General features: G+C 33.7%; 1 protein-coding gene across 1 annotated transcript in view; it reads left to right on the plus strand.

Moving 5' to 3' along the window:
- GLRB (glycine receptor beta) overlaps positions 1-27,133 on the plus strand; it is a 90,421-nt gene that overhangs the window by 50,983 nt on the left and 12,305 nt on the right. Inside the window, 5 exon segments of the mRNA NM_001266452.1 lie at positions 9,879-10,108; positions 10,211-10,293; positions 12,564-12,704; positions 17,559-17,711; positions 26,816-27,108. Of these exon segments, the coding sequence (NP_001253381.1) occupies positions 9,879-10,108; positions 10,211-10,293; positions 12,564-12,704; positions 17,559-17,711; positions 26,816-27,108 (900 nt within the window).

Raw genomic sequence — 27,133 nt, forward strand, 5'->3', positions numbered from 1 at the left:
TTTATATTTTGCTTTTGTTGTTTTAAAGCATGTATTATAGAATAATAGAATTTGTTGTAGAATAATATTAGACATATTTATCCCATTTTTTGTTTCACATCTTAGTAGATTTTACATCTTAGATGTAAAATCATAAACATCAAACTGATTTCATATTTATTTTTCTCATGTTATTCATCTTCAGGATGAATAATAGCTGAATGTTGTTGGCTGAATAATAACCCGCTAAAGATGTTCATGTCCTAATCACCGTTAATCACAATCCTTATATGAAATTTCTAATCTCACTAGAGGCTAAATTTTATATCCTTTTCAAACCTGTGGATATGCTGTTTTATATGATAAAAGGGACATTTCAGATGTGATTAAATTAAATATTTGGAGATCGGGGGTGACTATCCCAGTTTCTTCAAGTTGAGCCAGTATAATTGCTAGCATTCTTGTAAGACAGAGACAGCAAGATGAGGGTCAGTGGTAGTAGCTGTGATGCAGGAAGCATGAAGCGGTAGTCATGCAAGGAAGGGGCCATGACTCAAGGAATGCAGGTGACCTCCAGAAGCTGAAGAAGCCAAGGAAACTGGTTCTTTCCTCAGACGCTTCAAAGGAACCAGCCCTTCAGACAGAACACTTGACTTTAGCTCAGTGAACATGATTTTGGTCTTCTAAGCTACGGAACTGTAAGATACTAAATTTGTGGTGCTTTAAGCCACTGTTTTTGTTAATTTCGTGACAGTGGCAATTGGAAACTAGTGCATATGCTGATGAGAATTTATTAGTATTTTTTTTCTTCTGAATTCTTCTAGAGGTTTATCTGATGCATATAACTTCCTCCCAAGTCCAGCTGAAGGATTATCTGATTATAACATAACTTTTTCCATATATGAAAATGCCAGACTAATCAGTTGTATTTTATTGAGTAATTGTTTAAACCTCTCACTCATTAAGGTTAATTCTATTAAGGATGTAATTTTTAAATATATATATATATATATATATATATATATGTTTTTAGTAGTTAAAATACACTTTATTCCTTTCTCTATGTCAAAGTTACCCCTTTTTAGTGTATGTACATGAAACCGAACAATTTATTATGAATACTTTCCACATTACCTTTTTTCTTCAAGCTATATTATTTGGAAGCATTGGTGATTAAATTTCACAAGTAAGAGTACTGTATTAGGCATTGAGGAAAGATGAAAAATGTCCAAGTTTTGTTTTCTCTTCCCAGTAATTCGGTTATTTTTATTAATGGATATGAAAAAAATTAAACTAATGGTATGAAGAATGCTAGAAAACTTGCTGAACTGAACTGTCAACATGATACAGAAGGCATTTCGTCATTCCTGTATTTAATAGAAGTGTATTGGACGCTTCTTATACCCAGACTCAGCAGATTACTATTCTTTATGGGGTTTCCTGTGTAGTGTGGCACCATGCCACCACCTAGCAGGCACTCCTAATAGAAATGAACCGTGGGTATAGATCTAGAAAAATTAATTATCCATAAGGTGTCACTGAAGAATCTTTAACTAAAAACCTTGGAAAATGATATATTGAGAAAAATCACTAATATATAACCTAAGAGCTTTTACAGGCATTCTGTTAACCTGCAGTTCTTATATGAAATTTTAACCTGACTAGAGGCTAAATTTTAAATCCTTTTCAAACCAGCCTTTTAATAGCCCTATTGACAGAACTTTAATTATAATGCTGCCAGATGCTATAAGAGCTGATCTCTTTTATTTATTTGAATGCTAATTTTTGCCGTAATGAAAATAAAACAAATGAATTAAAGATTACATATGTGAACTATTCTAACAACATTACAAAATATAAACAGTTCTTAATATTAAAATATCATTTAAGAAACTTAACTGAATATAGTGTCTTGTTGTGAAATGTTGTATTGACTTGAAGAAATAGTTTAATTTGGGTGTTAATTGGTTCTAAAAGTTTTTGGAGACCATCCATTTTTCCAGATAATGATTAATAGTGTGCTATTTGGAATGAACAATGAGTAGTATTTGTCACCAAGTACTTTAAAAGCAATTAAGTAATTTCCCACTCATAAAAGAAGTCTGTTTCTGATGGGAATTTGTTTCTTGCAAAATAAATGATAGAGCTATAATTACTGTGATTGAATAATTGAAAATGAAAATAGTTTTCAAAGATGGTTATCTTAATATAAAGCATTTGAAATGCCAATAACTAGTAATTATTTGAAAATACTCATAAAACACTAACCAAAGCATATAACTAATGAGCTTTTATCTTTTAATGAATGTTCAATCCAAACTATTAAATTGTAAAGATTTGAAATATTCTTAGATACATAAGCTTGCTGGAACTTGTGTCGAATCATAATATTATATGACCTCATAACTAATAGAAAAGCATCTTTGAAGTAGCTTCAAAATGAAATAAGACATAATAATCAGGACGATACATTGAATGAACCAGTGAAGTAGGCAATTTCCAGTTTCGGTGATGCTCATTGGAATATGACTCTGATGCAATTCTATTTAAAATAATAATAATTGGAGTAAGTAGAGACCCATTTGAGCTTTTTTTTGTGGTGTATTGAGGTTACAAGGTACAGCTTAAAGCAAGAAGAAGAGTATAGGAGATGCTAAAAAATGTGTGTTAGCACTGTGTTGAGATTTGAGATCTAGAGGTGAATGACTGTTCAAAGTAATTGTAGGTAGATCATCTCAGTACAGAGAAACCCAAATATGTTACACTATATGCAGAATTTTTTGAAGCAAAAAAAAGCATATTAAGCACTCTACAAACATTACAAAGGAATAACAACAACATAAAGGATATTTCCTAATAAAATGAAAAAGTTTTTTAGCACCTAGTATCTCCAGGTGCAGTTCATGTACTTTGCATATAGCATCTCACTGAATTCTTCCTAAAACTCTATGTTGTGAGTGTATGATTTTTATCCCCATCTTATATAGAAGAGAACTTTGTCTTCCATTCACTCCTTAATCCCCTGCAATTTTGTTTTTGATATACCACTGTACCAAAAATGTTTTTGCTACAATCTTCAGTGGCTTCCTCATTTGCTGAAAGTAGTCAGTGTTTTTTTGTTTGTTTGTTTTTGTACTTGACCTTCAGTGGTACTTACTGCTGTTGACCATCACAAAGCTTTTTTTCTTTTGGTTTTGTGAAATCACATTCTTAGGATTTTTTTCTTTTTTGGTCTTCTAGCCAGTCCTTTAAGTGCTTACCCTCCCAGGTAGTTTTGTGTTTCTTGTTTTTGCTTTTGTTCTGTATTCCTGCTCTAACTAATAATTTTGAACAAACCTATTCTTAGTCTTGATATTTTTTTGGTAATGTTTTGAAGGTTCATGCATGTTGTAACATGTATCAGAATTTCATTCCTTTTTTATGGCCAAATAATATTCCATTGTGTGTGCATGTACATATCTGTTAATGGAAATGGGTTATTTTCACCTTTTGGCTATTGTAAATAATGTTGCTATGAACATGAGTGTACAAATGTATTCTTTGGAGTGTCTGCTTTCAATTTTTGGGGGTATATACCTAGGATTGGAATTGCTGAATCATAGAAATTCTGTGTTTAGCTCTTTGAGGAAAGTATTTAATTTTTAAAAGTTTAAGACAGACTTATAGTGAAGACATATCAATGATTTATTTGATACACTAATAAAGGAACCAACAGCATGTGAAGCTGATTCAAGGAAGAATTCAAGAGACTACTGTGAAAGAAATAATGCTGAAAGAGATGTATAGGCATAGTCTTGGGGAATTTTTTTTCTACAAGACAGAAATCATTAGTAACATCAATTTTTAAAAAGTTATCTAATTTTACAGTCATAGCCCTAATCAATAGAAAATAGCAATTCAAAGTTACATTGTCCTGGAGAATCACATGCATTAAGGTGGGCTTGTTAGACATTGTTTTAGTGTGATATTGAAAGAACAAACAATATTTTTGCCTTATCTTAAAATTTTGGATTTTTTTTTCTTAACCTTGTATTTCTTGACTTTGATTTTGTTTATGGTATTTTTTTCATCCACTTTTAAAAGTAGACTCAATGTAGACTTTATTGTAGCTTTATTGGTAATTGACAAAAATGTCATTTAGTAAATGAATGGATAAACACACCAAATTGCTACATTTGTTATCAAACATAAGTAGACATTATCCTCCAAAGTTTATCTTTGATATTAGGTTTCATCCCTAGTTTAGAACATTCTGTGGGTTTTGCCAAATGTATAATGATAAAGATTCACCATTATAGTATCATACAGAAGAGTCTCACTGCCCTAAAAATCATCTGTGCTTTGCCTGTTGATCCCTTTCTCCTCTCTAAATTCTGGCATCACTAATCTTTTTTACTGTCTCCATAGTTTTGCCTTTTCCAGAATGTCAGATAATTGGAATCGTACATTATGTACCCTTTTCAGATTGGCATCTTTCACTCAGTGATATGCATTTAATGTTTCACCGTATCTTTTCATGGCTTGATAGTTCAGTTCTTTTTAGCACTGAATAATATTCCATTGTCTGAATGTACCACAGTTTGCTTACCCATTTATCTACCGAATGACATTTTCATCAATTATGAATAAAGCTACAGTAAACATCCAAGTGAAGGGTTTTGTGCTGACGTGTATTCAGCTCCTTTGGGTGAATACCAAGTATGTGATTGCTGGATCATATGGTAAAAGTATGTTTCGTTTTGTAAGAAACCACTAACTGGCCGGGCGCGGTGGCTCAAGCCTGTAATCCCAGCACTTTTGGAGGCCGAGACGGGCGGATCACGAGGTCAGGAGATCGAGACCATCCTGGCTAACACGGTGAAACTACGTCTCTACTAAAAAGCAAATACAAAAACCTAGCCGGGCGTGGTGGCGGCCTCATCTCACTGCACTCCAGCCTGGGCGACAGAGCGAGACTCCTTCTCAAAAAAAAAAAAAAAAAAAAAAAAGAAACCACTAACTGTCTCCAAAGTGGCTGAACAGTTTTTCATTTTTATCAACAGTGAATGAGTTTTTTCTACTTTCTCCACATCCTTGCCAGCGTTTGTTATTGTCACCGTTCTGGATTTTGGCCATTCAAATAGGCGTGTAGTGGTATCTGATTGTTCTTTTAATTTGCATTTCCCTGATGTCATAGGATGTTGAACATCTTTTCATATGCTTATTTGCCATCTGTATATATTCTTTGGGTAGTATCTGTTTAGGTCTTTTGTGGATTTTTAAATTGAGTTGTTTGTTTTCTGATTCTTGAAACTGTTGAGTTTCAAGAGTTCTTTGTATATTTCTTGGCCTTGGTTTTAACTTCTACCTTTCCACTGTCTCTTGCTTGGTCCCTGTTTAGTGATGATCTTGAATTGTTTGGGCCATTTTCTCTATCTTGATATTTAATCATTCTTTTGTATTGTTGATGAAACTGATTAAGAAGTGGTATCTTTTTGCCTCTGTCTTTATTCTGCTTTTCCCACATGTCACCCAATACCTATCAAAGTTTTACTCTTTGAATACCTCACCAGATGTATGTTCTACAGCCTTTCCTGATCTCTGGTGTCTGACGTGATCATTTATTCTCTCAACAAGTATTGCTTTGTTCTTACATCCCTTAGGGTCCTTACCAATTGTCTCATGACTTGTTGAATCATCACTTCCTGAGGATATGGACCCTATGTTCTTATCCCTCTCAGACTGATAGCTCAGACCTTTGAACCTGGGAAGTTCTTATTAGTAAATAACTGTTGAATTCATGAACAAACGAAGGAAGGAATGATTGTTTAACATAGTCCGGCAAAACCAGTTTTTAAATTAGCCTCTTTAATCACTGAATTTAGTCTGGAACATAAAAACAAGTAGTCCACACAAGAAGTTTGCCATGTTACTTCATGTATCTCTAGTCAGTGAAATCTGAATAATAGTCTGAAAATCTCAGATTTGTTTTCTAGTACCATTTTGTGTTGATCTCCATATGGCTAGCACCGAAATGTAGTGCTTGAGTTTTAGTACATACAAAAAATGCCTTCTAAAAGCTTTTGAAGAGTTAGTAAAATGTTAGCTTTAATAATGTTTAGCAGCCAACTAAAACTTCTAGGTATCATCTTTACAACAATAGAAAAGGAATGCCGTCAATAGTAATGCCTGCATATTCAAAATGGTGATAATAGACATAATGATAATAATGTTAATAATACATATAATAAAATTAATTAACTTTTGAGAGTACTCACTTGGGGCCAGGTTTCATGCTTTAGGTAGAGTATCTCCTTTAATTCTTAAGAGTAACTGTGGACTAATTTTACTGACAAAGAATTTGAGGCTCAGAGAAGTGAAATAACTTGACTTAAACCCATACAGCAAATTATTTAGCACAGAATTTAGACCTAGATTTCTCTAACTACAGGTCTCAGTATAGGTGTCAATTCATTAGTTAGCTTAAACTCATCTTCAGAGTCAAAATTAGATGTCCCATTGTGAACTGATTTTTGTTTTATTTTTACATAGGCTTTTTCAAGTTATGTTTGACTGATGTTCAATATCCCTTAAATAGTTGTTTTTTCAAAAGCAAGGAGAGCTCACAGCTGTATCCTTGCTAACCAGATCATGAAAATGAATATATCATTAATAAGTAATTTTGAATGAATGAACCAACCAGTCAATTGCCTAGGGATTTAGATGGAATTTAAATAAATGTTTTCTGAAAGTCTATGATCTAATCTGTAGCTGGATTCGCAAGGATGCAAAATGGGAAGAAAATGAAGGAAACCTGCTTAGTTATATAGCAAGTTCTATGTTAATCCTTTACACTGAGTATTTTATTTAATCCTCACATTAGGATATATATATATGTAGGTATATACTATATTAAGAAACTTAGTTCAGAATGGATAAGAAACTTGCTCAGGGCCAAAGCTTTTAAGACTTAGAGGTGAGCTCTTAATCAGGCCTTTTATATTTCCAAGCCCATGCTGTCTCCATTATACAAGCCTTTATAAATTAGGTTATTATAATTTTTAAAAAAGTTATTTATGATCATATAAACACTAAACATGGGGGTTGACTATAAATAAAGTGTTCTTACATCATTTCTAATTTTCCCATAGATGGTTTTTATTTTGGCAAGGCTATGTAGGGCTTTTCTCTATCCTGCACGGCTTTCCAATGATTAAAATGCTTGGACTTAATATACTGATAAAAAATACAAATATATTATTGAGTTGTGTAGAAACATTCATAAGATTTCAAGAAGGATTTAGAATAGTAAACTTCACATGGAGAAACACTATTAAAATTCCTATAGAAATTTAAAAACAAAGCTTATTTTGGTATGCAATTTTAGATTAGTTAACCATACCGTTTTGAAAATAGGTAGAACATGGAATTATGATTCCAAAACTTGTGTGCATGCATGGACATTTTAAGGGGAATATTGTATAATATAGGCTTAATTTATGAACTTTCACCCCAAAAATATAGAATGACTTCTTTTTTAGTTATATAAAATATGCTGAAGTTCAATACTAGCATTTCTTTAATTTCTGTCAGAATATTATTATAAAATACTGCTATAAAATCTTTAGAAATTACTTACTGAGAGGCCAACCAGCATACATTCCAAAAGATATTTGTTTTGGTCTGGATAAAGAATACCAGTGAGTGGCCAAGTATGGTGGCTCATGTCTATAATCCTAGTACTTTGTGAGACCAAGGAGGGAAGTTTGCTTGAGCCCAGGTTTTCGAGACCAGCCTGGCCAACATAATGTGATATCATCTCTGTATAATTTTTTAAAAAAATTACCCAAGGCTGAGGGAGGAGGATCGCATGAGCCCTGGAGGTTGAGACTGCAGTGAGCTGTGATAGTTTCAATGCACTTCAACCTGGGCAACACAGCAAGACCCTGTCTTAAAAAATAAAAATAAAAAACTAAAGTAAATAAATAAAGAATACCTATAAAGTTTTAATACTCTTATATCCCTATACATATATGTAATATTCTATTAAAAGGAGATAAACTAATATTAGACTGAAATAAAGCATTCTAACTCTGGAAGCCACATTGGCAGTGTGTTTTGGCAGCTATATCCAAATAATACTGAAATACTCTTGTCAAGAATAAGGCAATATCTCAACTGTTATTTTTTTATTTTCTATCCATCCCTATTTCAGAAATAGTTGAGGTATATGATAACAAAAAATACAATGAAGTAATTGAGAAAGAACTAAACGTGTAAGAGACATACAATGATAATTGCACAAGGATATGAGAGAGAAATTGTTAATGCAATTGGTAATAGAGTTAATGTTTAGCTTCCCAGCTACAAGACTAAAAGAAAAACACAATTAAGTCTTATTTTCCAGTCATATGAAGCATATAAAAGCATTAGGAGAGCATTTTGATAGTGTAAACTCTGAGGATTAAATGTGATTTTTGTAAAGCACTTAACATTAAATATACTTAGCACATGGTAAATACCTATATAATGGTATGATAGTGATATATTTCTAACAACTTAAAATTAAATAAGGAATTCATCCTGTGTACTTTCATATCAGGGTTATTGATCACAATAAAGGGTCACAGCTTTAACAACAAGTATGTAAAATATATATACACAGCTTCATCTGGTTATTTCTTATACTGAACCTTAATATCACATTAAGGACATAATATTTTATCATATTATGAATGCATATAGCAATTCAAAGTTATAGGGTTTTGGTGATTTACCTTGATAAAACACAGCACCTAAAGGCGGTGATATGTTTAGGCTGTGTCCCCACCCAAATGGCATCTTGAACTGTAGCTCCCACAATTCTCACATGTTGTGGGAGGGACCTGGTGGGAGATAACTGAATCATGAGGGCAGGTCTTTTCCCTTTCGTTCTTGTGATAATGAATAAGCCTAATGAGATCTCATGGTTTTACAAAGGAGAGGTCCCCTGTACATGCTGTCTTGCCTGCCACCATGTAAATCATGCCTTTGCTCCTCCTTCACCTTCCGCCATGATTGTGAGGCCTCACCTGCCATGTGAACTGTGAGTCAATTAAGCCCCTTTCCTTTATAAATTACCCAGTCTTAGGTATGTCTTTATTGGTAGCATAAGAACAGACTAATACAGAATGTAATAGAATAATTTGCAGTGTGTATATTTTAAGGAAGTGTTTCAGCAGATAATTTGAAATGAATTCTATTGAGTGTTCAAAATGATGTTAAGTGGCTATCAGCCACATGCTTTGGCTAAGGTAGTATAATTCACATTTTATTAGAAAATGTTTGAAACTAATGTGTGTTCCCTCTAAAGTAGAGGGCCATGCATGTCTTCCTGCAATGGATAAAAACTTTTGCCACATTGTATCTGTTGAAAGCCTTCACTCCATGAGTGAAGGTTTTAGTCTTGGACATTATTGAATTAATTTTTGTAGGTGTCACAATGATCATCAGATATTAAGTAATAATCTAAATTTCATTATGAATTTTAATTTTAAGATATGTGTATACTTGGACAAAAAATTTTGGGGAAGAATGATAGTAATATTTAGTGATTCTCATGCTTTTATGGTACTACCATCTAATCAGCTGTAATAATTTGTGTTTGTATAGAGGTAAAGGAATTATCGATAAGGTTACATTCTGGTGTTTGAGCTAGCAAGTGCTACAGAATGTCTGCAGAGAGGAATTACATAGAGACAAGTGTCTTTATACTGCTAATGGAGCTCTCCTTTAGTGATGCAGTTGTGATCCTGGTTGATGGTGGAAGAACAAAAATATTTGTGCCACTAATCATTGTAACTCCTTTTGTATTGGGACTGAATAAGTTCTTAAAAAAAGCAACAAACATACGCATGTGCACACATGTACTTTTTCTTCAGGACTATAGAGTTAACATCTTCCTGAGACAAAAATGGAATGACCCCAGGCTGAAGCTCCCCAGTGATTTTAGGGGTTCAGATGCACTGACAGTGGATCCAACGATGTACAAGTGTTTATGGAAACCTGATTTATTTTTTGCAAATGAAAAAAGTGCCAATTTTCATGATGTAACCCAGGAAAATATCCTCCTTTTTATTTTTCGTGACGGAGATGTCCTTGTCAGCATGAGGTACTCTTTCATATTTAATATTTGTGCATTTATATTTTCCTTCTAAAATCAATGGATGACAGAGTATATTAAATTATTTCTAAGACCCATTTCTGCTTTCAGGTTATCTATTACTCTTTCATGCCCTTTGGACTTGACCTTGTTTCCCATGGATACACAACGTTGCAAGATGCAACTGGAGAGCTGTATGTAATTGAGAACATAATTGATTATGAAAATAAAGTGTTTAATATGTCTGGGTAATACATTCTACTGACATCTTAGATAACAGTGGTAAAACTAGTGCTTTGATTATAAATAGTCATTAAAATATTTAGGGAAATTATAGTTACTCTTTTATTAATACTATATTAAGCTGTATTAAGATAAATCATTTTTGTTCTAGTCTTATTTCAGTTCATTGATGTAGGTGTATATTTCTAACATTCCAATTGCCATTATTATTTGAGTTAGTAATATAGGCAATGTGAAAGAGAAAATCACATCCTATTTTCAATAGCATTTCTGATGTTAAAACCAGATTTTCTTAGCAGAAAATTTGGAAAACATTGCAAAATATTCTGTAAATCTAACTAAGCATTCATTTTCTATGAACGTAAAAAAAATGTAAAAATTTTTTTTACAAAATTGTATTTTTTATGTTTATTTGATCATATATTTTTTCAGTTATTAAAAGGTACACTAGGTGTATTAATTGAAATTATTATTTATACAACGTACTAATTAATTTCCCATGATGCTTATCTTTTGAAAATAAAAGTAAGACATAAGCCTCGAAAAATTAACACAAATGCAAGGAATGTTTAACCTGAATACATGGATCATCTTATAATAAGGTTGTCTATTTCTTCAGAGAGTAAAGAATAATTACCGGGCAAAATATGTTGCATATATGTTCTAGGTTATATGTCTAAAGTTACTTTGTGGTTGTTTTTTAAATAATGTACTGAAATGGGTCCTAAATTTGAGCAGTACTTTTTCTAACTATAAAATGAGATTTTGCACATGTAAGTGTATGTGTTTATATGTTTGCACATGTCTATGTTTATGTATGTATTGTATATGAGTGCCTGCATGTCAAGATGTACTTGTATAAAACTTCCAACAGTGCATTTACATTTTGATACCATTACTGGATGCACTGAAGTATTACTTTCAAAAATACATGCACTTTAGAGTTCGATAGTAGACTAGTGTATGCTGTGAAATTCTTTAAATTGTAGCCACATACCTAAGCCCAAAATGTGTGTGCTTCAGGATGCTGAAATGATGCTGTAATTATATCCCTTTGAGGGATTATTGTATTAGCCTTCTATGGTGATGCAACTCCTTTAGGGAATTTTGCAGTTATTATTATTATTATTATCATTATTACTATTTTTTGAGACAGAGTCTTGCTCTGTCACCCAGGTTAGAGTGCAGTGGTTCGGCTCACTGCAACACCCACGTTGTGGGTTCAACTGATTCTCCTGCCTCAGCCTCCCGAGTAGCTGGGATTACATGCACCCACCACCGCGCCTGGTTAATTTTGTGTGTGTGTGTGTGTGTGTGTGTGTGTGTGTGTGTGTGTGTGTGTGTGTATTTTTAGTAGAGATGGGGTTTCACCATCTTGGTCAGGCTAGCCTCAAACTCCTGACCTCATGATCCACCCGCCTTGGCCTCCCAAAGTGCCGGGATTACAGGTGTGAGCCGCCGCGCCCGGACGATTTTTTTAAAAAAATTTAGATGTTTCCATGATTACATTTCTTTTAAAAATTCCAGGGAGCGGGGCTGGGCGCGGTGGCTCACGCCAGTAATCCCAGCACTTTGGGAGGCCGAGGCGGGCGGATCACGAGGTCAGGAGATCGAGACCATCCTGGCTAACACGGTGAAACCCCGTCTCTACTAAAAATACAAAAAACTAGCCGGGCGCGGTGGTGGGCGCCTGTAGTCCCAGCTACTCGGGAGGCTGAGGCAGGAGAATGGCGTAAACCCGGGGGGCGGAGCTTGCAGTGAGACGAGATCGCGCCACTGCACTCCAGCCTGGGTGACAGAGCGAGACTCCGTCTCAAAAAAAAAAAAAAAAAAAAGTTCCAGGGAGCGTATTACATGACCGTAAATGTATACATTCAGAAAGCTTGCATCACTTATTTATTACCTTTTTATTGATGACCATTAAAAAATAATTCTGACATAGAGAAATAAGTTATTGTATATGATGTCCTAGGATTTTAACTCTGTGCAATATGCTTATTATTTAAACATGTTCTTTCTTTAAGATGAATATCTTTAACTCTTGTACTAGTATTTCCATTAGTGCCATGGATTTTACCTCTTTACATTTTAAACTATAATTTCATATAAGAAGGTCTTATTTTCTCTCCTTTGCTATGTTTAAAATTTGGATTACTAAAATATTTTTAAAACGTTATTAATTATATTTTAAACTAACATATTTATTTACTTTTGTTTATAGTTGGTTACACAACTGATGATTTAAGATTTATCTGGCAGTCAGGAGATCCTGTGCAATTGGAAAAAATTGCCTTGCCTCAATTTGATATCAAAAAGGAAGATATTGAATATGGTAACTGTACAAAATACTATAAAGGCACTGGTAAGTAATATTCTTTAAATAAAGCTAAGTTCTATTTCAAAGATACATTTTAATTAATACATAGCCAAGGGGAGAGTGGAAAAGATTTGGCCAAAACTTTAAATTAGCAAGTAGTTTATCTTTACATTCATATGTTTAAGTCTTTCACAGAATTGTATTCCCTAAGTTTTTTGAACTTTTAATTATTAGATAGACATGCTTGATTTTTCTTTATGTAATTTTCGTAGCGAGAGGTTTTTAATTGTTTATGTTAGTAATGAAAACTCTTTCAGGTAGTAGTTTTCAAATGTCAAGAAATTCTACTTCAGGCAGGATTCCATTTGGGGCTGAACATTTTAGATATAAACAATATAATCTATATATGTTCACCCATTGTTTTGGGGTAGTTTTTAGATGGTGGTTGACCCATATTCTTATTTTAAAAACCATTTATCCTTATGCTATGCAGGAAGCAATAAGAGTGTGAAATAGTTGGACATCAGTAAATATTCCCTGTACAGTCTTCTTGACCTAGGTCATAGAACAGCCAATTATGAAAAGGAAAACAAATTAATCTCATTCTTTAAATTACATGAGTTTTTGCAGAAAGTACAGTACTCACTACTCAATACTGTCATAATATGATTAGTGTTCAACCTTTTATTATCTGCTGGTAGTTCTAAGTTAGTGAGGGTTTTAGATATTGAATATAGTGTTATTTCACTTAGCAATATAAAGAAGATTATTCAATTTTGATTATTACATTAGTAATAATAATCATTTCAACATGTAAATTATTGCACAATTCTAATTCTGCTTTTGGAAGTAAATCATAACAAAAACATTCAGAAATAGATATAATTAAAGCTTTATTGTAAAATGCATGTTGACTTGAAATAATAAAATGTATACAGTATAATTGTATAAAACTGAGAGAGATTAGATGTTTCTAGAGTGCTGATAGAATGAGCTAGAATGCTGTCCTCACGACATCATCAAGGCAACATATAATTTAAAACATTCCTGTTGACATTAACAGGTGGAGAGAACATTTACATATTTACAGTGTTGTGATAAAGACAATACTAGGCCGCTTGAGGATACAGTTAAACATCTGTTGTTGACTTCAAGATATGTTAGCAAATGATATAACTTTAATATGTAAGCATTCCTTCTTCTTAAAGCTTATAGTACATCAGGAAAACAGAGATAATAGTCAAATATATTGCTAAATAATTATTGAGGTTTTTAAAATTAAAAAATGGAGAGCTATTAAAAATTTGACCATCAAAGTATTCAATGAAGAAGTCATAGATAGTTAGATATGAAAGTGATCTAATTGATAATTCTGAGCCAGCTCCTTTATTTAGCACATAAAATAACTGAAGAGCAGAGTGAATAAACTACTTATTAAATTAGTTATTACTGGTGACTTATTACTTATCAAATGTCACCAGGCAAATTACTGTCAGCCATGGGACCAAGAGTAGTATTCCATGTCCCATTTGTACTTCAAATTAAGAAGACTATAGTTGTTAGAGATTTTTGAGACTGTCGTATAAAAACGCGTGTTTAGTAGATAGGTTTTTGATCTCTTGCTATATCCTAGGCATTGTTTTTAGTTCGTTGCAGTAATTATTTAACTTAATCATCCCAACAATTCTATGAATTAAGTACTTTTATTATCCTCATTGTACACATTAGGCTAATGAAACAGACACTTGCCCAAGGTCATACAGTTACAGTGATTGTGTGGGAGAGGGAGTCTGATACTGTTACACGATTAATTCCTGTGGAGTCCTATTATACTTTGAAAATTGTTACCCACATCCAGATTATATGCTTGACATTTCAAAAAGAGCAGTGTCTAAATTGTTGTGAGAAATTTGAAGGAGACCGTATCAGAGTTTTAAATTTCTTAGAGATGAAAATGACACTAGTGATTTTATTTGTAATTTTGTGTAATAGCATATGATTATATAATAGCGTTGAAAGTCCTAGGAGTGTTCATTTTTTTCATTTTTAAGCTGTACTTTAAAAAAAAGTCTCCATTTGGGGACTCAGTAGTGAATAAAAGAAAGGTCCCTGACCTTTAGTGAGCCATATTTCAATGTGGTAAACAAGTAAAAAAGTAAAATATAGTTCATTTTAGTTCTTAGAATAAAATTAGAAGGTTTGCTGTGATAGACAGAATTTGGAAGCTTACTCAAGAGTTATAAGTTTTTTTGTGGAATTTTTTGAGTCATAAATAATTCACTGAAATCTAATTAGCCACAGAAAATAACAACAAAACAACTTATGCCTAACAATATTTTTTGGCACTTAGTATGTTTCAGGGACTTGATCAGTACTTTTATGAATTATCATATGAATGTAAGTAAAATATTTGTTAATGTTTGGATAATTAGAAATCTGTTTAGAAAAATAGACATTGAAAATACATGCAATAGTTAACAGTGTAGAAAAATGGGAAAGTATAAATATATATATGAGCATTACATAAAAATGATGGCCAGTATTTAATTTATATGGAAATAATAATGCAGTTTCAACTTTATTAAAATTATGCTTTTTATGATTATAAAAATAACAAAAGTGGAGAAATATGTGGGAAAGCAAGTATACAAAAATACTCAAATTGGAAGCCTGAGTGAATAATAGAATAAAACTTCACAGGAAATAGAAAGTAAATTGAATTTGCCCAGTGAACATTTATATCAATTAGCTGCCCACCTGCCTCTCATAAATGTAACAATACTAGGAAAAGATCAAAAAAAGATGAAGAAACGTTTCTCATAAAATTTTATGAGCAAATCACTATAATATCCAAGCATGTATTTTACTGCTAAATGCATCCAAGTCTTGTGAAGCTCCCCTAGTGGGTACCTTCATAAAAGGGACATGATGGAAACTTGCTTCAAATCGCAGGACTCATGTTAATGGGCTATCATTTAAACATACTGGGATGGAATGGAAAATTTTATTTTAAGCTGTGCTACTTTGTAGTAAATTGTTATAATATTTGTGACAACTGAGACTACCTAAAAATATATAATTTGTTGAGAAACATTTCATATGCACTAGGTGAACAGAAAACTAATTTGACTTCGTGATGCTATTACAAAGTGATGTATTTTAGAATCAGTTTTAGGAAATACTTTGAGCCTTCTTAATTGTAGCAATTGTACTTATGAAAGGTTCTATTTTTGAAATATTGCACATGATTGTTCGTTAGAAACATATGTTCTTATTTGTCCAGGCAGGGAGTTGAGGTGAATGGTGGGAAAAGCAAAGGAAGAGAGATTTTTCATTGTTACGTGTTTTACATCCTTTTAAAACCTGTGAATGACTTGATATATTGCCTAATTTTAATGAAATTCAACTGTAAAAAAGAAACACTTGCATTTCTTGTCTTTAATATAATATGGAAGCATTTGGCATAAATAGAATTTACTTCAGTCAAAAGCAACAATTTTTGTTACATATTAGCTGTACTGTCTATGTAACCTCTCAGAGGTGGCAATGATTCTATACACTGGGAAAAGAAAAGATTTCTAATCTATTTGTTGAGGATATAAATAACCATTCTTTTATTCCACGTTTATTAAGGTCCTATTCTGTGCAAGTACTGCTGTAGGTGCTATTAATGAATAAATATGTAGATTATTCTTGTGTCAGATATATGTATATTCTTCCCAATTAGGAAGGCCAGGTAAATATTATTTTTAAACTATAAAATAGGAAAAAGTAACATTATTCTTTCCCCCATAATTGTTTCATTTATTTATTGTTCATTAATTTGTTTCACCATTTTAAAAAATTATATAGTTTAAACAGAAAACGATTATAGATATTTTATTTTGCTATTTATGCATAATCTTACATTTGTAAAATGGCAAATGACATTCTTATCTAAATTAAGCACTTTCAGCATTACATATTATATTTAAATAGCTAACTGAAAAGACCAAACATTTAAGAAATAATCTCGAACATCTGGAAATACCTTTTCCATTTGAATGCAGTACTGTGAGCATATTCGTGTTACTATTTTCTTTCTCAAGGCAGCAAAGGCTATTGTGAGGCTGCCTATAATTGGTGATTAATTTGGGGGACTAGTCGATGTCATGGCCACTCTAGAATTAGGTTGTAAAACAATTTCTGTCTTGGCATTTGAAAATGAAAGTTCTTTCCTTCAATTGGAGTACCTTTGAGAGCCCGAAGTAGAGGTGGGTAAAGTTTTGAGAGGCATATCCAATGTTTGCAGTATATATATCTTTCACGTATATGGATTGAAAACACTGATTTCTTATACTTGTTAATGTTCACTTCCAATACTTTCTTAATTTTTAAGGTTTATCTATACATGAGAGTCAGTGTAGACTGCCATCCATCCTATATAAGAAGTGGTACATGTGGCTGAAAAATTATACCGATAAGGTGTAGTCCCGGAGTGGTTTTTCTTTTTTTTTTTTTTTTTTTAAGACTTGCTCTACTTTGATTTACTACTGCCTGTATGACTCCTTTAGATCATTGCCCTGAGAGGACCCACGGGTAAGGAAAAGTTCAACTCTATTGCCAGTTCTCTGAACAATGACCTAAAAGGCTAGACACTGACACAGTGGAGCAGCATGTGGGATCTATTTCTCAATGTCATAATGAAGTTGCAAAAGGTCAGCTGAAACTAGTTACATAATGTCACCCTTTTAGATCACATAAATTATATATCTGCAAAGAAAAACTTTTTTTTTTGAGGGGTTTACTCTATGAAATTGCCTCAAATAGAAGTGACTTACCATTTCCAGGTCTGTCATTGATGTTTGCGATTCTGTGTGGGTGAAAACCTCATGCCTTGAATGTGTTTGCTTCTGAAAGGCTACTACACATGTGTGGAAGTCATCTTCACTCTGAGGAGGCAGGTCGGCTTTTACATGATGGGGGTCTACGCCCCAACCCTGCTCATCGTGGTTCTCTCCTGGCTTTCCTTCTGGATCAACCCGGATGCAAGTGCTGCCAGAGTGCCCCTGGGTAAGGTGTTCCATGCTTTTTTGTCACATCAGGAACAGATTATATCTTTATCTAACTTACCATATAATCAAATACTTTGAAACAATGAGTTTTAGAATTGTTAGCAACCAATTTCACTGTTTAAAGACTTTCTTGAAAACTTGATATTGAACTAGATTTTCTCAATGTTTATGCACTCTATAATTAAGCTAAGTTTCTCTTTTCATGTCCTTGGAGTATCATAAGCAGTTAATCTATTTTTCTGTCATGAAATAATTATTTAGAAGTGATTTTCACAGATAACTATGTCTAAAACCTTCAGTAGTGCCAAACTTAAAAATGAATAACTATTTTGAAGGAAGCCTTCCTGAAAAATAGTATGTATTATCACCTACTCTTAGTCAGGAAATAGTAATATAATTTGTTTTTTAAAAAAATTATGAAACATTATATAGCCATCATTTTCCCAACCATTGGTTATTTTGTGCTATATCAGGGCTGGTTGGCTCTCCCTTGAGGGCCATTGCTCTCCAGTTTATTTTTAATGCTTTGTGACATAGAAATGCCACCAGCCAGTCTTTTGAAAATCGTGTCTGTATAATGGCTAGAAAGCCTTTGCTTAAGGAAATAAGCAAGAGCCCTTCCTATGGATAAACTGAATAAACTTCAAAATATGTACATTGTGTCAACAAATTTTGATTGATTGGAGTGTTTCAAAATTCTTTATTACTGTGTATCTGTGTGTTTTTCTGAATATCACCTGGAACTCACACAGGTAAGACTGTGATATGTCTGACCTCCTCAGTGAGTACGTAGTTGCTTCATTTAAATTTTCTTCCATCGAAAAGGCCTTGTGCAAATCTCTCTCCTGACTTATCGGAGGAATTAAATGAAATATACAGATTGTAAAGAGTGGGAAACTAGGAAAGAAACCATGAAAATGGCAATGTAATCTGAAGAAGAATTTGTATTTTTACACCTAACAGAGATCACACAGACCAAATCTATAACCAAAAATGTAGGAAATTTCATCATGGATAAAAACTATGTATTATATATATTACATTTACTGGGAAAATAACCAAAAAACCTGAATTTAAATTCTTAGACTTGTCAAAAATATATATTTCTCTCAAATAATTTTTGTTGTTGTTATTAGAAGTTTCTTATGTTCATGCAGTGATATAAATGTCAGGCTTCCAAGAGCACTTTGGAGACATCCCAATTTCTGACATATCCTGTAAGAATTTTTCATCTGCATTCATTGCAGGACTTCTGATACCAGGTCCCTGAGCTGTGACTTAATATCCAGGAGACATGTTATTTGGAGAAGTGTTCAGAGACTGAAAGTCTGTCTCTAGAGTTAACCTGGGTTTGAAAGCCAGTTCTGAATTTACTAGCTGTGACAGGTTGGACAACAGATTTAACTTCTTTAAAAATAACTCTGCTGAAATATCAGCGGGGATGATAAAAATACCCAAGAAGCTCCAGAGAGTATTAAGAAAATGAGTGAAAGCCTATATTAACATTCAGAAGTTAATAATGAGCTACATTTTTATATTGCTTTACAGTTTGCAAAGCACTTCTACATATTTTGATTCCTTCAGCAAATATTTGTTTTGTGCTATGTGCTAGGTACTATTCAAGAAGATGGGGATGTTGTTAACAAAATAGGTGGCTAATAAATAGTTAATAAAATGCATTAAAACACGTCTTAGCTTCAATGAGTATATATGTTATTGGGAAGAAACAGACACCAAATAAATATAATATATCATATGTAAGATAGTGATGTAAGATAGCAAGTTTGGAGGTAGCAAACTGCTTGTTAGAAAGGCCTCGGTGAGAGGGTGATACCGGATAGAGACATGAAGGAGGTGAAGAAATGAGTCATTTCTAGGACAGAGTGGGCCAGACAGTGATCATCTGGGCCGCATTCCTGAGGCAGGAGCATGCTTGGGCATTGCGGAGACAAGGAGGCCAGTGTGGCTGGAGCAGAGCAAGTCAAAGGGAGAGTAGTGTGAAAGGAGGTCAGAAAGATAACAGCGATGAGGGGTGGACTACGTAGCATCTGCTAAGACATCCTGATGATTTTGAGCTTTTTGTTTTTTGTTTCTGTTTTTGTTTTTTGATGGAGTCTCGCTCTGTTTCCCAGGCTGGAGTGCAATGGTGCAATCTCGGCTCACTCTGCACCGGTGGCATGAGCCATCACACCGATTCTAGTTTTTATTCAGCGTGAAATACAAAGTCGCTAAAAGCTTTTACACATGATCTGACTTAAATTTTAACCAGATCTCTTTGTCTACTTTGTTGAGAACAGAATGACCTGGGGCAAGGGCAGAAGCAAGGAAAGCAGTTAGGAGACAATTGGAATAATTCAGGTAAATAATCATGGTTTGGGCTAGTGAGTAGTAGTGCAGGTACTGATAAATATTTGATGATGGGGCCGAGAGCAGTGGCTCACCCCTGTAATCCCAGCACTTTGGGAGGCAGAGGTGGGCAAATCACCTGAGGTCAGGAGTTGGAGATCAGCCTGGTCAACATGGCGAAACCCCGTCTCTACCAAAAATACAAAAAATCAGCCTGACGTGGTAGCGGACGCCTATAACCCCAGCTACTCGGGAGTCTGAGGACTGAGAATTGCTTGAACCTGGGACGCAGAAGTTGCAGTGAGCTGAGATTGCACCACTGCACTCCAGCCTGGGCAACAGAGTGAGACTCTATCCCCCGCGCCCCCCCAAAAAAATTAGATGATGAATGGTAGTGAAGGTTGAGATAAGAGGTATTTGTAGGTATGTTGAATGTGAGATTAAAGAAAGTAGAATCAGGGTTGACTTCAAGATTATTTTGGATGAAAAACTAGAAAGATGAAATTGACATTAGCCGAGATGGGCAAAGGTGCAAGTAAATACAGTGGGTTTGAGAAGATGGGCAGGCCAGGAGCTTTGCTTTAGACATGTTAAGGTTCCAGCGTCAGTTAGGTGGAGATATCAGATAGGCAGTTGGATATGCAAGTCTCGGTTTAATCGGACATTTCAGAACTGGAGTAGGAATGTAAACTTTGTCAAAATATAGATGGTTTTCAATCTCTGGTTGGAACCACAGGGGAGTAAGTGTAGGTAGAGATATCTACTTCTAAGAGGGACTGAGAAAATGAAGAACAACCAGTATGACGGTTCCTAAAAGTCAAGTGGAGAAAGTATTTCTAGGTCAAGAAAGTGATCAACCAACTGTTCATGGATCAATGACATTTAGAGCTAAAGGTTACCATTAGGTTAAAGAAGCTGGGGAGGTCACTGGCATCCGTGGACAGTTTCTTTGAAGTGAGAAGAAAGCCTGATTGGACTGGCTTCAGGAAAGAAGATGAGGGGGGGATTGGAGATATTTAGTATAAATAACTCATTGGAGGTTGTTAGCTGTAAAAAGAAAAAGAATAAGAAAATAGCTAGGGTAAGAATAAAAGTCAAGAGAGTGTTTTTCATTTTTTAAAGGTAGATGAATTAATAGTATGTTGAGTTTATTTTTGATGAAGGACAACCAGTAGTGAAGGAAACATTGAGAGAGGGACAAAGTGCAGGAGCAGTGACCTTGAGAAAGGAAGAGGGGATTAGATCCAGGAAATGGAGCTATTGCCCTTTGCTGGAGCAAAATGTGTTTGTCCCAAAGGTAAGCAAGCTCCTATAAGAGGCCAGAGAGTAGACATTTGAGGTTTGTGGGCCATATAGTTTCCGTCACTCCATTCAACTCTGCACTTATATGTTCTATGTGAAGCAGCCACAGACAATATATAACTGAACAAGTATGGATGTGTTCTAACAAAACTTTATTTGTAAAATAGGTGGGTCAGATTGGCCTACAGGTCATAGTTTGCTGATCCCTTGTTCTTAGTATCAGAAGAGAAGGCAGAGTATATGGACACAAAGGGAGGTAGATGGGTAGATATTTAAACAGTTGTGTGGGCTACCACCTCTTATTTGGTGAAATATACCAATTGATTTCTAGATGTTAGATGAGTTGTGAATTACTAGAACAATAAGTATTCGTAGTACTCCCTTTTCCTTTTAATGTCAGGCTGTAGTAGTAATGTTCCATCTTTCATTCCTGTTATTATTACATCGTGAATTTTCTGTTTATTTTCTTGATCACTCAAGCTAAAGGCTTTTCTACTTTATTGATATTTTCAAAGCACCAGCTTTTATCTCATTAATTTTCTCTGTATGTTTATTTTCCTTTTTATTGATTTTTAGCTGTGTTTATTATTTCCTTTCTACTTACTTTGCATTTGATTTGATCTCTTTGTAATTGCTGAAAGTAGGACTCAGATAATTGGTTTTAGAACTTTCTTCTTTTCTAACATGAACATTTACAGTTGTAAATTTCCCTGTAAGCATTGCTTTAACTTCAGTGCACAAATTTTGATATATTATATTTTCATCTTTCAGTTGAAATATTTCATAACTTATCTTGTGATTTCTTCTTTGGCCCATGGATTCTTTAGAAAGGTATTTAGAGTTTCTCTGGGTACCTGAATATGATTGCTTTCTAACTTAATTCCATTTTTGTCAGAGAATATACTCACTGACATCAATTCTTTTATGTGTATTGAGACTTTTTTTAAGCAGCCCATTCTAGCCTATGCCTCCTGATAAACACTATGTGCACGTGCAGTGTGTATTAGTCATTGTGTGCTGTTGTGTTCTGGAAGTATCATTACAGTCAAGTTGGTTAGTAACTCTGTTGAAATCTTTTATCTCTTTTGCGTAGTTATTGTTATTGGTGAGAGATGTTAAGATCTCCAATTATAATTTTGGAATTATGCTGCAGGTATTTGGAAGGTCTGTTATTAGACCCCAAATTATAATTTTATCTAAAAAGAAAAGGAAGTAATACTGACTCAGACTAAATTTCAGGATATCCAGTTAATATAGCTGTTTTGATTCTGCATATCTTTCCTTACTCTACTATTTTCCCCCTACATTCTCCCAAAGGATTAAATAAATAAGTTTACCAGTCTCTTTTGTTATGGTGTGTAGTTTTTATTTTCTGGAAGTTAGCAGACAACATAGAGAATAAAGTAATACTTAAAATGCCCTAGATTCATTTTCCTTTTTAAAAAATTAGTTTTGTATTCTACTTTTATTTTTCACCCAGCCTTTTTGTGATTAGCTTTCCCCATTGTTAACAAACATCAAAGATTCCCTGGTGAATTTTAGGTAATGACTTTTGTCTTAAGCTATTTCTCCAAGTATGGAACTAACTATGCACGGAACTATTGAAGTAATGTTTTGTAATACTCTTAACTAAGTAAACTATACTATATCTTTTCCTGTTACATAAAATACTTTAGTTGCTGCTAAAGGGAATACATTTTTTTAACAAATAACTTTCAGTTATAAATACAAAAAGATTAATAATTTGGGTCAAAGTTTCCTTTCCTTTTAGTATTCTTTAACTAAAAATTATGAAATGATAATATGCTAACATAATGTATTAATAGTAGTACTTTTAAATGCATTTTCATTTTATTAACAGCAATTTCAAATATACAAATTTGGTGATTATCACAGTATGAGATAAATTATTTGGAGCTTAGATGGGAGTTGGCATGTGTGCAATTGCAATTGCTCCTTGACCTGCTCTGTTGATTCATGGCATTGGTTATGAATAGCAAATGCCATACTGTATCTGCTTTCCATTTCTTTTCTTTTCCTTTTTTAAACTCTCTTTTCCTTTCTTTCTTCCTCTCTTTTCTTTCCTTATTTTTTCTTCTCTTTTCTTTTTCTAGTTTTCAATTTTTCTCTATGCACCAATACATTCCTAGTATATATGCTGTTAGGGAATTATTTTTCAGATTCTTCCTCTGTGATTGGCTGGACAATAAATCTGTGGACATGCAATTCTGTCTCCATTTTGATGAGCTAAATAACTTCAACCCTGACTTGTTTATGGAAGATTTTGTTCAATTCAACCTCCTTATATAGCTTATTTATTAATAATTTAGTTTATATCATTTGTTGGCTTTAACTTTTCATAGATGAAGACTCTACATCTATTTGTAAGAGTTTGTATCAATTTCATGACATTTTCCCAGATTTGAAATCTAGGTCTGATTTTGGAGGAAACAGTGTGACAAATAAGGTCTATATAATTTAAACATGTTTTAGGAGCATCAGAGTAATTTATTAAGGACATAATATTAACACTATAAAAATCATTTTTTTTTTTTTTGAGATGGAGTCTCGCTCTATTGCCCAGACTGCAGTGCAGTGGTACAATTTCAACTCACTGCAAACTTCGCCTCCCGGGTTCAAGTGAGTCTCCTGCCTCAGCCTCCAGTGTAGCTGAGATTACAGGCATGTGCCACCACACCCAGCTGATTTGCTTTTTGTATTTTTAGTAGAGACTGGATTTCACCATATTGGTTAGGCTGGCCTCGAGCTCCTGACCTAAGGTGATCCACCCACCTCGGTCTGCCAGAGTGCTAGGATTACAAGCATGAGCCACCGCACCTGACCAAATTCCACACATTTATGGGCAATGGCTTTACATTTCTTTCTGTTTCTAATTTATTACAATTTAGATAATTTCACCATGTACCATTTAACAATGAAGTAATCCCATTTGAAGGCTATATTATGATAATGCTAAAATATTTTTACAAAGTAGCATTATTTGCTCAGATTTCTTATTTTTGGATAGAAAATGCTAATAGGTAGTTTCTATTATAATATGATTTTCCCAAGATAAGGCACATAGTTTATGTTCACCTTCTTCTTAACTTCTTCAGTTTTCCTTCTTAAATCTGATATGATAAAATCTTGAATTCACTACCATTGTTTCTAACTGAATGTGTGGAATTATGAATACTCTCCTTTTGCCTCCAAAATCTATAAATATTCTGTCACTCCTTTTAAAGACAACCCTTTTATCTGTTTCTTCAGTCAGTCCCCCTTTTCTGACACCAAAGCATCTTTACCTCACAAAGTCCTCTCTCTTTTCAGACATCTATCTGAATGATATTGGCTAATCTTTTCAAAAAGTTCTTTCAGATTCCCAGGTGCACTGTGCTGTGTCATGATCATCGGTTCTTGTTTCTTGACCTTTATCTAATCTTTCAATGTTTTCCTGACAAAGTCATCTTCTTTTCTATAGGCCTCTCCCCTCTTTTTATGGAAACTCTTCCAGTCATCCTGTTCATAACTTTGTCTCAATTTTTTTCTTCTTCCTTGAATCAGTAACTCTTTTCAAATGTTTTCTCTAAAATTCTTTCACATCTGTCCCATAATCTAGGTCTTTATTTCCTGATACTTTGTTTCCCCAACTACCATTTTTCTTTCTCAGTCTAGTTTGTATATCTACACCAAAGTAATGCTACCTAAACATTCTTTTGATAATGTAATTTCTCTTTCCTTAATTTCAAATTTCTGAATATTCTCTACCAAACATGGTATAAAAAGCCATTACAGAACTCTAAAGGTCTTCTATAATCTGAAATTATTCTCTATTTCATTATAAAGTTTCTAATCTATCAGGATAAATATTCAGGTATACAACTTAGCTTACTACAATTTAATATCTTCTAGGTTATTGATCAGCATGAAATGCTATAGAAACACAGAAGATAGTGTCAAAATAGTTTATCTCAAGGAAATAAGTTAGGCTTGTTTTTGAATGATAATTTGACTCACAAAATTTGACAAAGAATAGAAAAATTAACTTAGAATGACAGTTTGCCAAGTTAATTCCCATGGCTATAATCAACTGTAGTTTAGGGCAGTAGTTGATAAGGTATTGGATTTTTATGTTGCTTTCCAATTCCAGGCTAGAAAACATTAAGACCTACATTAACTTTTAAAATACAGTTCTATTAATTAGTTCTTAGTTTTCCTCAGGGCCAAGGATAATTATAGTAAAAGTAACCTAGGAGCTTATCAAGTTGTTGTATATTGAATATTGTTTTCATCCACAGAAATTATATTTGCTTAACATGTTTCTTTCTAATAGAGAGTATCTTAGGTTCTTGAATGCAAAATACATTTTTTAGAAGCTTCTGAAATGATGCAATTGGTATATTTTTCAATGTTTAACTGATTATTAATACTAATATAGTACTTATAATTTCATGGGAAGGGAAAAGAGAGTCAAGCAGACATTTAATTATTATGGTGATACATACATTAATTCTCATAAGTGGCCAAATCTAAGAAGAAAAAATTATACTCAACCCAGTATGTGAGATGGACTCACAGAGTCAAGTCAGATCTGTTTTCTCCTTCAAGTAAAGTGAGTCTCCCTTGACATTGAATGAGTTTTCTTTTCTGACTCAGCATGTTCCTGATAGCCCATGTCAACAGGTTATAACTACAAAATACATTTCATCATCTCCTCTCTTGAAAATACGAAGGAAAAGAAAAAGAGAGCGGAATGGGAGAGAGGGTGGCATTTGGGAAGAGAAAGAGCAATAAATTATTGCAATTCTTCTTTGGAGTCTGACAATTACTTTACTTAAATTTGTATATAATGTGTTAGCTTTCATTGAAAGGTTACCATTACGTGGAGCAGACCTTTATTCCTTTCTTTGGAAATCTGGAATCATATGTTCTCCCTAAACAGGAATATTTCCTATTGTGTCTTTTCTATTAATTTTTCTTATTATGAACCTTATCAAAAAATTACTTTGTATGTTCTATTCTTGCTCTGATTTAGTTGCTCATGGGGACAAAACTCAGCTCCATAACTGAAATCTTTCTCAAACAAAGCTGAAAAATAACATACATAATCTGTCTAATAACAGATCTCTGTGTCTTCCTCAGACATACTATACGGTAGTTTTAGAAATCTTTAATATTGAAAACAGGTCCAAATTATATTTTTATACCCTGATTTAAATTTCTATTTATTTTTTAAAATCCTAAGTATTTACAAAATCCTCAACCATAGTCAATAATCCTTACATAAAAGGCATGTACCTATTATTTCTCCTGCTCTTTGAGCTTTAAGGGGACCTGACGAATTGTTCATGGTTCATTGGAAGGTACTGGAGGTGGATTTCGTCAAAGAGTAATGACCGCAGAATGTCTCATAGGGATAAAAAGCAACTTTCATTCCTCTTTCTGTTTCTGTAGGTATCTTCTCAGTCCTCAGCTTGGCCTCTGAGTGTACAACCCTTGCTGCTGAGCTTCCCAAAGTTTCCTATGTGAAGGCTCTTGATGTTTGGCTCATTGCTTGCCTTCTCTTTGGGTTTGCTTCCCTGGTGGAGTATGCGGTGGTCCAGGTGATGCTGAACAACCCCAAAAGGGTTGAAGCAGAAAAAGCCAGAATTGCTAAGGCTGAGCAAGCAGATGGAAAAGGTGGAAATGCGGCTAAAAAGAATACTGTGAATGGAACAGGGACTCCTGTTCATATTAGCACTTTGCAGGTAAGGATAAAATTATCCCATGAAA

The sequence above is a fragment of the Macaca mulatta genome, chromosome 5, assembly GCF_049350105.2.
Source record: "Macaca mulatta isolate MMU2019108-1 chromosome 5, T2T-MMU8v2.0, whole genome shotgun sequence".
NCBI lineage: Eukaryota > Metazoa > Chordata > Mammalia > Primates > Cercopithecidae > Macaca > Macaca mulatta.